This window comes from Scyliorhinus torazame, chromosome 14, assembly GCF_047496885.1.
Source record: "Scyliorhinus torazame isolate Kashiwa2021f chromosome 14, sScyTor2.1, whole genome shotgun sequence".
NCBI classification, from domain to species: domain Eukaryota; kingdom Metazoa; phylum Chordata; class Chondrichthyes; order Carcharhiniformes; family Scyliorhinidae; genus Scyliorhinus; species Scyliorhinus torazame.
Window position 1 is genome coordinate 9,706,900 of NC_092720.1, and position 12,913 is coordinate 9,719,812.

General features: G+C 47.7%; 1 protein-coding gene across 4 annotated transcripts in view; it reads left to right on the top strand.

Annotated features, from left to right (window-relative positions):
- LOC140389516 (uncharacterized) overlaps nt 1-12,913 on the top strand; it is a 169,443-nt gene that overhangs the window by 75,782 nt on the left and 80,748 nt on the right. For all 4 annotated transcript variants that reach the window (XR_011934411.1, XM_072473689.1, XM_072473688.1 and 1 more), the window contains exons 8-9: nt 2,230-2,444; nt 6,718-6,874. Coding sequence is in view for 3 of the 4 variants with exons in the window: in XM_072473689.1 (XP_072329790.1) it covers nt 2,230-2,444; nt 6,718-6,874 (372 nt within the window). In the remaining variant the exon portion in view is untranslated. The remainder of the gene's footprint in view (nt 1-2,229; nt 2,445-6,717; nt 6,875-12,913) is intronic.

The window sequence follows — 12,913 nt, forward strand, 5'->3', positions numbered from 1 at the left end:
ATAAGGGGAAGTAGATTTAGGACTGCGTTTAGGAGGAACTTCTTCACCTCAAGGGTTGTGAATCTATGGAATTCCTTGCCCAGTGACGCAGTAGAGGCTCCTTCATTAAATGTGTTTAAGATAAAAATAGATAGTTTTTTGAAGAATAAAGGGATTAAGGGTTATGGTGTTTGGGCCGGAAAGTGGAGCTGAGTCCACAAAAGATCAGCCATGATCTCATTGAATGGCGGAGCAGGCTCAAGGGGCCAGATGGCCTACTCCTGCTCCTAGTTCTTATGTTCTTATGTTCAGGCTCCCATTAATTTATGGTTTTACCTATGTCTTACAGTGTAGCTACTGATAGCGGGCCTGTAAACTACACCCGCTATCAACATTTCCCTCTTGTATTTCTTATTTCCATCCAAACTGAATTGACATTCTAAGCTTCTGAACCAAGATCATTTCTCACTAATGTGTTGCTCGCACCCTTTATTAACAGAACTACCCCACCACCTTTTTTATTTTTGCCTAACCGTTCTAAGTTTAACATACTTTAAATATTCAGTTCCCAGCCTTGGTCACCTGGCAACCATATCTCTGTGATGGTCTCCACATTGTATCTATTTAATTTAGTTTTATTTATGATATTGTGACAAATAGAGAACTTTAGGAATGTTGGCTTCTAAATATTGGGGCAACTTAAGGGTTAGACGTCTGGGGTTATACTGGTCATGCTTTTAAAAAAGGATTTTGTTTTGCCGGGCCTGGGGCTTTTAGGAGCCAGAAGGTGAAATTAACCAGAGGAATGCGGTTTTCAGTCTGAGCTAATGCACTGTGGTTTGACTGGGGGAAGTCCCTGGGGAGTTAATGTGCTTTCAGCCTGGCGAGTTTTTCAGCTTGGGGATATGATGTCATTGTTGAGGGGTGGAACTAAGGGATGTAGAGGCATTGTGGAAAAGCTTTGGAGAGGAGTTGAAGGCTGATCTGTCTGACACTGTGTCCACATTTCTCTCACAGTACGATGGTTAGAAAACGAGTAATAATATTTAAAGCAGAACAGCCTTGTCTGAGGACAAGGAATAAGCTGACACACACCAGGTCACCCATCGTTTTGAAGATATTCAGCCAGAGTCTGAAGGGGTTCTAACAGGGGCCAAATCTGTTCTGTAAAGAAAGTATTACTCTGTGCCATGCTAATTTTAAGATGGATTAAGAGCTGTATGATTATTTCCTTGCTGGTTAAGGGGTAATTGCACGCTGTTGTTTTCAGGTGTGAGTTAGAGTTTAATATTGTATTCATAATAAAGTTCTGTTTTTAAAATACCAAAGCCGTATTTCTTCATGCAAGCACTCCTGGAGGGAATCATTCCTTCCGCACAGTCTTACAAATAAATTAAAATAATAATAATAACCATTTTAGTCCAGTATCCTAGCCACTGTTGGGATCTGATCTGGGATTGTAATACTATCAATCCATCTGACTTGTTATGAATGCATTCAGATAAAGAGTTTTTAATTGTGTCTTTTCATCATTTGTCCCGACACTGACCCTATTCTCTGGTGAACTCTCATGTTTGCATGTTCTGTCCCTCCCTGTCACCTTCTGCTTGTTATCACTCATTGCACTGTTGCCTTGTCTTTTCTGTTTAATTTTCTAATTTTTTCCTGACTTCAGCCCTTCCCACCATTGCTTATTCCCCCCAGAGCTAGTCTTCCCCGAACCTCACATTTGTGACCTGCCTTTTCTGGTTTTTCCATTTGAATTTTTTGAAAGTTCGACGAGAGGGTGCCTCCGTTTGGAAGCCCCCTTTCGGTCACTTACCCTTTCCGGCAGCCAGTTGTTCCTCTCAAGCTGGAAGGCCCCTGAATGGCCCCTCCAGCTTCAGGCACCCGGCTGCCACCTTGAATTGGGCAGCGAGCCTGTCTCTGTGCCAATCCAGGAGGTAGATACACTGGTCGAAACGTCAGATCAGTGGTTGCTTCCACATGTGTGTGGGTTTGACTGTAAGTGTGTGTGTGCAGATGTAGTGGTTGAGTGGGTTGATTCTGGGGTCCCCCCAACACCCATGGAACTGAACCCCAACTAGGTTCAACACCTGAGGAAGGGGGCAGGTGAGAACGAAAGGGAGAGAGCCAGGGCAATGGATTCTCTCGCATAGGGGCTTTTTGCCCTGGATGGAGTAGACCAGGCCATTGTCGGGTCACTCAAAATCTTCAATTAGAGACTAACAGAATCTGCTTTGTTAACAGGCACAGGAGGAAGAGATCCAAAAGCTGCGCTTGAAAGAGAAGATTTATCCAAAGTCCCTCTCTCGCCTGGACAACCAGGGGCTAAAGGAAGAGTTGAAATCTCTGCGGCAACAATTGCTCCTGACAGAGAAAGATTTGCGTGATTCTCACAGTGAAATCCTGATGCAGCAGCAACGTACGGCAGCATTTCTCAAAGGCCTCAACACCCACTTACAGTAAGAACTTTCGGGCTGAGAAAATGATATCCGCACATTGTCATTGAGTGCCAGAAGCAGGGGTTCTGTTCCTCTGCTCGGAGAGTCTAGAACGTGGGGTAACAGTCTGATGATAGGTGGTTGAACTGAGATGAGGAGAAATTTCTTCACGAAGAGGATCGTTAATCTTTCGAATGATCTATCCCAGAGAGCTCTGGACTCTCAGTCATTGGCGTTGACTGATCTCATGTCGATATTTGGACACTTGGGGAATGGAGGGGACTGGGTGAGATAGTGGAGCCGATGTGGAAGATGAACCATGATCTTATTGAAGAGAAGAACAGGTTCGAGGGGTTTTACCTCCTGCTCCTGCTCCTATTTCCATGTCCTATTATTATGCAGTGAGCTTGAGGGGCTGAACGCCAACTATTGTTCCTAGTACCATTGAAAGAAAGAAGGATTTGCATTTGTGTAGCACCCATCATGACCTTGGGATATCTCAAAGCACTTTCCAACCAATTAAGAACTTTTTTGAGATGCAGGGTGGAATTTTCCATTTTATTGCAAAATTGCGGCGGCGGAAAGTTCCGGAAACACCGGAAGCGCATCTTCAGAAATCCTTTGGTCTGCTCTATATGGGGGCATGGGGAGTGGTGAGCAGCGATGTTCCTCTCCTCAGCATGAGTTTGAAGACAACACAACGGAGTCATCAACTCGTTTTTAATTTCACTCATTTTTCCGGGATATGAGTTTCACTGGCCAGCCAGAATTGGTGCCCATCCCTACCTGCCCTTCAGAAGGTGCTGGTGAGCTGCCTTCTTGAACCACTGCAGTCCTTGAGGTGTAGGTACACCCACTGTGCTGTTAGGGAGGGAGTTCCATGATTTTGACCCAGCGACAGCGAAGGAACGACCGGTGTATTTCCAAGTAAGGATAGTGAGTGACTTGGAGGGGAACCTCCAGGTGGTGGGGGTCCCAGGTATCTGCTGCTCTTGTCCTTCTAGATGGTAGGGGTCCTGGGTTTGGAAGGTGCTGTCTAAGAAACCTTGGTGAGTTCCTGCAGTGCATCTTGTAGATGGTGCACACGGCTGCTACTGTTCGTCGGTGGTGGAGAGAGTGAATGTTTGTGCAAGGGGCGATGGTTGAATTCTCTCTTATTAGAGATGGTCATTATCTGGTACTTGTGAGACACAAATGCAATTTGCCACTTGTCAGCCCAGGCCTGAATATTATCCAGATCTTGTTGCATTTGCGTGTCGGCTGCTTCAGTATCTGAGGAGTCGCGAATGGTGCTGAACATTGTGCAGTCATCCGCAAACATCCCCACTTCTGACCTTATGATGGAAGGAAAGTCATTGACGAAGCAGCTGAAGATGGTTGGGCCTAGGGCACTACCCTGAGGAACTCCTGCAGTGATGGCTTGAGACAGTATCGGTAAGAGTGACCACCACACATCCCTGTGGAGACAGTCACGTCTTCACATTGAGGATACTGCCCATCGTGTTGTGTGGCACTACCACCGTGCTAAATGGGAACAGATCCAGCAACTCAATACTGGGCATCCATGCTATGGCCCATCAGCAGCGGCAGAATTGTACTCAACCACAATCTGCAACATCCTGGCCCGGCATATCCCCCACTGTACCATTGCCACCCAGCCAGGGATCAACCCTGGTTCAATGAAGAGTTCAGGAGGGCATGGCAGGAGCAACACCAAGTATACCAAAACATGAGGTGTCAACCTGGTGAAGCGACAACACAGGACTACTTCTGTGCCAAACAGCATAAGCAGCAAGTGATAGAGATAACCGATTCCACAACCAACGCATCAGATCTAAGCTCTGCAGTCCTGCCACATCCAGCCGCGAATGGTGGTGGACAGTTAAACAACTCACTGGAGGAGGAAGCTCCACAAATATCCCCATCCTCAATGATGGAGGAGCCCAGCACATCAGTGAAAAATGTATGTTGCACTCGCCGCGAAGACTCAAGTAAACTGAGGCCTGAATTGTGAATGCCCCTCCTTTTCAATCAGAATTCAGGCCAACGTGATTTCCCGCTGACGTGACGTAAGATTGGAAGACGTGGCAAGGTTCCGGCAAGCAGCTGCTTAATTCATGAGATGGTAATGAATGCAAATGTAAATGTCGTTGGCACCAGCAGGCACTGAACTAAGCGACCACTGGTAACCTGACGTCGGGAGAATTGCAACCTGGTTTTACAGCGGCGGGTTTCGGAGTTTTTTGGCTCCCGATATTCTCCGCTATTGCCCGCAGAGAAGCCCGCCAGAGGCGGTGTGGGAGACTCCCACCCGTGGTCACTGTTATAATGTAGGAAAAGTGGTCACAGACTTGTGTGCAGCAAGCTCCCAGAAACGCTAATGAGATAATGACCAGATTGTCTGTTTTGTTAATAAGTGTTGGCCGACACAATAGGGAGATCTTCTCTTTGTTTAAAATGGCGCCACTAGATTTTTAACATCCACCTCAGAGAGATGTCAATGGCCTGAGTTTAAGGTAAAACCGTTCAGCACACCCCCTGGCACTGTGTCAACTTAAACATTGTGCTCAAGTCTGGAGTGGGCATGACCCACCTATCCGACTCGAAGTTCAGAGCCCTCAGAAACAGGTTGAAAGATTGAGGTGAAGACCACACAACTTATAGTGCAGGAGGCAAACTCCAAACCATGAATACTTGAACATCGCAACTCTTAACCTCATTTTTCTGACGACAGTTAGTCTTCCCTCTCTCTCCCTCTCTCCCTATAGCAGCCACCTCCTGCCCACCACAGTTACCTCGGTAACAAACAACTTGCTGCCTAGCATCCACCGATGTTACTCTGGGCTGGTTACTAGGAGACATATAACAGCCGTTTGGGAATGTTACTCCCAGTGAATGTTCCCGTTTGGCTTCCTGCCTCTCTCACCCCCCAGCTGTGAGAGTCAGCCTATCAATTGTTCCCATCAATAAGGTCACTGAGATTTATCATGTATTCGGTAAGGTTACTGGGTTAGTTATCTGGAGAAGCCACCCTCAAACAGCACCCCCCACCCCACCTCTTTCCCGACTCCCCCACCCCATCCAAAAAATGAACTTATATTAAATGATTTATATTCAAACAAGACAGAAATTAAGAACTATGATCAGTGAAAGTGACAATGAGACTGTCAGATTGTTGTAGAGGATTCAACAAGTTCACTAATGTCCGCAAAATTGAGATTCTCCCAAGCTCTGCTACCTCTCTGCTCACACACACAAGTCCTGTTCAGCCGCCATCCCTGTGCTCACTGACCTACACTGGCTCTCAGTGCAGCAATACCTCCGTTTAAAAATTCTCCGGCTCATGTTAAAATCCCTCCATGGCCTTGTCCCTCTCTCTGTAATCTCCTCCAGCCCTACAACCCTCCACGATATCTGCGCCCTCCATTTCTGGCCTTTTTCAGCATCTCCGAGTTTCCATCACAGACCAATGCCGACCATGTCTGCAGCAGCCTGGGCCCGAAACGCCTGGAATTCACACCCCAAACCCTAGTCTGCCCTCCAACTTTCAGATATTCGTTAAAACCTACTTGTGGCCAAGCTTTTGGTCAATTGCCTCAATGTCCCCTTACGTGAGTCAGTGTCACGTTTTGCTTTATAAAGTTCCTGAAAAGAACTTTGGCATATTTTATAATGTTAAAAATGTTACATAAGACCAAGGGAAATAGGAGCAGGAGGAGGCCATTCGGCCCTTCAAGCCCACCCCGCCATTCAATGAAATCAGGGAGGACCTTCTACCTCACCACCACTTTCCTGCACTATCCCCGTATCACTCGATGTTTCTAATGTGTAGAAATCTATCGATTTCTGTCTTGAACATACTTAACCACTGAGCTTCCACAATCCTCTGGGATAGAGAATTCCAAAGATTCACCACCCTCTGCCTGAAGCAATTCCTCCTCATCTCAGTCCTAAACGACCAGCCCCTCATTCTGAGGCTGTGTCCCCTGGTTCTAGATCTCACCCCTGTCAAACTTTCCTGAGAACCCTATACGTCTCAATAAGGTTGCCTCTCATTCTTCTCAACTCCAATGGGTACAGGCCCAATCTACTCAACCTCTGCTCATAGGAAAACCCCTCCCTACCCGGGATCAACCTGGTGAACCGTCTCCGGGCTGCCTCCAATGCCAGTCTATCTTTCCTTAGGTAAGGTGACCAATACTGTTCACAGTATTCCAGGTGTGGGCTAACCTTGTGTATAGTTTGAGCAGGACTTCCCTGACTGTGATCCCTCACCGATGATCCCTTGCTTCAGGAAAGCAGCTGTGAAGCAGTCCTCGGGATATTACCTGCCATCTGAGGACTTCCAGTACATCTGCAGTCAATTGGATGTTATCTGTCGAGCTGTGCGAGATGGGACACTGAGAACATTACCTTCTGGCTCACCCGAGGCCCTTCTCACACTTCCCCAGGTAACATTTCGCCCTTCACTTGAGGTAAGACACCAACATTAGCAGCAGACTATGATAATTCTGATGGACATATTCAGGCAGGTCACACTCAGTCGATGGAAACATGAAATGGAATGAAAATCGCTTATTGTCACAAGTAGGCTTCAGTGAAGTTACTGTGAAAAGCCCCTAGTCGCCACATTCCGGCGCCTGTTCGGGGAGGCTGGTACGGGAATTGAACCCGCGCTGCTGGTCTACTTCTGCATGACAAGCCAGCTGTCTTAGCCCACTGTGCTAAACCAGCCCCTGGTTCAACCCCTAGGAGTTGAACTCCTAGATGGAGTTCAACCTTGATAAATGTGAAGTGATGCATTTTGGAAGGTCGAATTTGAATGCTGAATACAGGGTTAAAGGTAGGATTCTTGGAAGTGTGGAGGAACAGAGGGATCTTGGGGTCCACTTACATAGATCCCTCAAACCCATTGGCCACAGATTAAAGATCCCTCGACACTGTCCCCATCAAACATTCTCAGGGCAGGTACAGCATGGGGTTAGATACAGAGTAAAGCTCCCTCTACACTGTCCCCATCAAACACTCCCAGGGCAGGTACAGCATGGGGTTAGAAACAGAGTAAAGATCCCTCTACACTGTCCCCATCAAACACTCTCAGGACAAGTACAGCACGGGGTTAGATACAGAGTAAAGATCCCTCTACACTGTCCCCATCAAACATTCCCAGGGTAGGTACAGCATGGGGTTAGAAACAGAGCTCCCTCTACATTGTCCCTATCAAACACTCCCAGGACAGGTACAGCACGGTGTTAGATACAGAGTAAAGCTCCCTCTGCACTGTCCCCATCAAACACTCCCAGGATAGGTACAGCACGGGGTTAGATACAGAGTAAAGCTCCCTCTACACTGTCCCCATCAAACACTCCCAGGACAGGTATAGCATGGGGTTAGATACAGAGTAAAGCTCCCTCTACACTGTCCCCATCAAACACTCCCAGGATAGGTACAGCACGGGGTTAGATACAGAGTAAAGCTCCCTCTACACTGACCCCATCAAACACTCCCAGGACAGGTGCAGCATGGTGTTAGATACAGAGTGAAGCTCCCTCAACACTGTCCCCATCAAACACTCCCAGGACAGGTACAGCACGCGGTTAGGTACAGAGTAAATCTCCCTCTACACTGTCCCCATCAAACACTCCCAGGACAGGTACAGCACGGGGTTAGATACAGAGTAAAGCTCTCTCTACACTGACCCCATCAAACACTCCCAGGACAGGTACAGCACGGGGTTAGATACAGAGTAAATCTCCCTCTACACTGTCCCCATCAAACACTCCCAGGACAGGTACAGCACGGGGTTAGATACAGAGTAAAGCTCCCTCTACACTGACCCCATCAAACACTCCCAGGACAGGTGCAGCACGGTGTTAGATACAGAGTGAAGCTCCCGCTGCATCAATGAAAGGAAACCTCGGTTCGTGAGTGGGCTGCATGGGGAGTCCTCTGTCATCTCAATGGGCCGCAAGATTGAAATTGCGCTTGTTCACTAGCCTCGACCCCGTGAATAAGATTAAATACAATTAATACAAGGTGAATATTTCATAACGAGTTATATACCCTGGGCAGCACAGTAGCACAGTGGTTAGCACTGTTGCTTCACAGCTCCAGGGTCCCAGATTCGATTTGCGGCTTGGGTCACTGTCTGTGTGGAATCTGCACGTTTTCCACTTATCTGCATGGGTTTCCTTTGGATGCTCCGGGTTCCTCCCACAAGTCCTGAAAGACGTGCTTCTTAGGTGAATTGGACATTGTGAATTCTCCCTCTGTGTATCTGAACAGGCGCGGGAGTTTGGCGACGAGGGGATTTTCATAGTTACTTCATTGCAGTGTTAATGTAAGCCTACTTGGGGTTAATGGCGAGAGAGAAGACAACCTGCCTGTATGGACAACTCATGTTTTTGGGTGGAAAATGGCTTTAACTCTGAAGTCTTGACTTGAAGCACCAAATCCATAACCCCTGACCGTGCTGTATCACTTCTGGTACGCATCTTCATCTATTCTGTGGTTATAGGAGTGTTATCGACTTGCTCGAAGTAGAAAATATTTCCACACAAACTGTTTTTTAACAAATTATTTGGTAAGGATAGCTGGGGGAGTCCATCTGCGTTTCCATGAAGGTTTGACTGATGATAATTGATTGTATGCGTCTGTGTGCTGACAAGAACAATGCCCACCTCTGTATTCTGCTCTCTGCCCGCAATAGAATCTTGCTGTGAGGTACAATAATCAGTGTTAGTGGACAATGGCCTGTCAATGAAGCACATTTCCGCCCAGACAGGAATTGGTAGAACTATTTTATTCCAAAAGTCATTCCTAGATTTTCTTCCTCTATCTGCGCGTAATTGCTTTCGGTCTTATTCAAGGTCCTCGACGTGAAGGCTAACAGTTTCTCCTCAGTTGTGGACACTATGTGGGAAACCACCGCCCCCAACCCCACAAGGTGATGCTTCACTTGTCAGTTCCACGGGGAAATTTGGATAAAAATGTGTCGGGAGTTCTGAATTGAGTAGTGCCTCTTTGATTTGCACAAAATCTCTCTCACTATGATCCCCCTATTTCCACTTTTCATTTTGACACAGTAGATTGTGCAAGGATTTCAGAATAGTTGCCAGATTCGGGACAAACCTTCTGCAGTAATTTAGTAAGTCTAAGAGTGATCGAAGTTGGTTGACATTTTGAGATCTGGGTTCCTCGGTAATGGCTTTGACTTTCCAAGGCGACTTATGCAGTTCCTTGGCGTCGATGACATGACCCAGATATTCAGTTGAAGATTGAAAAAATTCTCATTTTTCTTTTCGGAGTTTTAATCCATAACTTTCTAATCTCTGGAGTGTGGCGAGCAGGTTGTGGAGCTGTTCTTCCCCCTTCTTCCCAGTGACCAAGATAGCATCCAGATAACACCGGACTTCTCTAATCCACTTAAGATTTGGTCCATTGGGACAATGCTGGCACTGAACTGATGCAAAATTGTCATCTTTTGCATCAATTACTGTTGTGAACCCTGATTCATATTCATTTGAAGATGTGCTTGACTGAGGTCAATTTCACTGAAGTGTTGACCTCCAGCCAACCCATCGAACAGGTCAGCAATCAGGGTTAGAGGGAACTGCTCTGCACATAGTAAAGGATTAATCGTGACTTTAAAATCGCCACAAATGAGTACAGATCCGTCTTTTTTTATCACGGGTACGCTTGGCGTAGCCCAGTCCCTCATGTTAATGGGTTCAAGGATTCCCATTCTGACCAGCCATTCCAATTCCACCTGTACCTTAGGTCTGATTGTGTTGGGCACTGACCTGGTAGCCTTTCAGCACCTCACCTGCATTTATTCCTTGATCTTCACTTTTCTGAGATATCCTTCATGCTTCCCAGCTCATCAGTGAAGACAATGCATGTTCCTAAAAGATTTTTGGCAGGCTTGGTTCGGAATCTGTCATTAGATTGACCACGGCCAAAATCAATATGATCTTTTCCAGCCAAGTTCTTCCCAATAGTCCCGGATAATTTCCTTTGACTATGTGCAAGGGCAAACCTTCCGTCTGTTCATTTAATTGCACCGCTATATCAATACGACCCCTCAACGGAACCACTTCCCCAGTGTAGGTTTTTAACACCATTTTCAAGGGTTGCAGAGCTTTTCTTGATAAACCATCTCTGGCACCAGTGAGGCAGCTGCCCCAGTGTCCACCTCCGTCTTCACCAGTTGACCACCCAGTAATGGAGTGACCCAATGCCGGTTTGTTGCACCAGTAATAATTAGTAGATTTAATGAGTCGACAAATTAGTAGTTTGTCTTTGGACTGCGAATCGAGTTCCTTCTCACGTTCTTCTCGTACCACATGGACAACATTTTCCTTCATTCAGTTTGCCATTTGTTTTAGTTGACTCTTGCTTCCTGCAACTTTTGCCTGAAGCTTGTTTCTTTTTCCAACAGGTGTGGCAATGCGGCCGTTTGTGCCACAATTCCACACCTGCTGTCTTTGCACCAACAGTTTGGTGCTGAGTGCCCGGTTTCTGTACACCGATGGCAAGTGTGGGTCTGTGTTTGTGTTCGGGTTTCAGTCGACATCATGGGGGCGATTCTCCGATCCCCGCGCCGGGCCGGAGAAACGCCGAAACCGCGCCCCGTCGCCGGCGCGCGATTCTCTGAGGTGCGGGGAATCGCCGGCATTTGCGCCGGCGCGTTTAGCGCTGCTCCGGTCGTGGGCCGCTGGAATCGGCGGGGCCGCCAATTCTCCGGCCCGGATGGGCCGAGCGGTCGTGCCGATACGACAGAATCCCGCCGGCACCGTTCACCCCTGGTCGCTGCTGGCGGGAACTCTGCGCGAGCGGTCAGGGGGCGGCCTATGAGGGAGTGGGCTCCTTCACCGAGGGGGAGCCTCGCGATCAGGGCCCACCGATCAGCGGGCCGGCCTCTCCTCCCCCCAGGCATACTTTCTGGCGCGGCTGGCCCCTGAACACCGACGCCATGTTGAGTCGGGGCAGGCGCGCTAAAGAAGTCCCCCGCGCATGCGCGGGTTGGCGCGCCGCCCATTTTGCGCCGCGAAAGGAGGCTGGAGCGGCGTGAACCATTCCAGCGCCGTGCTGGCCCCCTGTGGGGGCCAGAATCGGTCGTACCCGGGCCCGGTTCGCGCCGTCGTGAAACGCGACGCCGTTCACAATGGCGCGAACACTTGGGCTCCATATTGGAGAATCGCCCCCCTTGTGTATTCTTGTGCTTGAACTCAACTGTTGAGCTTCTTTGGCTGCTAATTGCATGGACATCGCACTTCCAAAGCTTTATTTAAGGTCAGGTTGTTTTGGGTGAACAATCGCTTTTGAATCGCTTTGCTCTTTGCGCCACAGACTGATCTGTCTCTGATGGTATCGTTTAACACATCCCCGAATTCGCCAGTCTTTTTAGGGAAGCTACAAACTGTGTAATCAATTCACGTTCGTCTTGGTTGAGCTTATGAAACCTAAATCTTTTTGCGATGACTAAAGAATTTGATGAATCGTGACCCTGCAAAATGTCCACAATTCCGATGTTTTTGCGCCTGGCTTTTCCGGTTGTACCAGACTCCTAAGGCAGTTAAATGTACAGCCCCCATTATCCTCAGGAATGTTGGGACTTTTATATCGGCTGCTATCTTGTTAGATTGGACAAAATAGTCGAATCATTCAGTATGTGAGCTCCATCACTGTATTCTCATCAAACGGTACAACGGCGCCAAATGCTCCCCCCATTTTGATGGGTGGCGCAGTAGTACAGTGGTTAGCACTGTTGCTTCACAGTGCCAGGGACCCGGGTTTGATTCCCAGCATGGGTCACTGTCTGCACGTTCTCCCCCTGTCTGTGTGGGTTTCCTCCGGGTGCTCTGGTTTCCTTCCACAAGTCCCGAAAGAAATGAAATGAAATTAAAATTAAAATTAAAATGAAAAGAAAAATGAAATGAAAAGACGAGCTTGTTAGGTGAATCGGGCATTCTGAATCCTCCCTCCGTGTACCCGAACAGGCGCCGGAATGTATGCGACTGGGGAATTTTCACAGTAACTTCATTGCAGTGTTAATGTAAGCCTACTTGTGACAATAATAAAGATTATTATTATTTAGATGTTAACACTACAGGCTGCGATACTAGACTGCCGATTTGACTGTGCAAATGGCCAATGATGTCATCTCAGACACTATGAATACACAACAGAGAGCACCGTCCAATCCCATGACCGTTACCATCCAGAAGGACAAGAGCAGCAGACACATGGGAACCCCAGCACCTGCAAGTTCCCTCCAAACCACACAACCTCATGACTCAGAAAACATACCACCATTCCTTCACTGTCACTGGATCAAAATCCTAGAATTCCATCCCAAACAGCACAGTGGGTGTACCTACGCCACAGGGACTGCAGCGGTTCAAGAAGACAGCTCACCAGCACCTTCTCAAGGGCAATTAGGGATGGGCAATAGATACTGTCCTAGCCAGCGTCGCCCACATCCCACG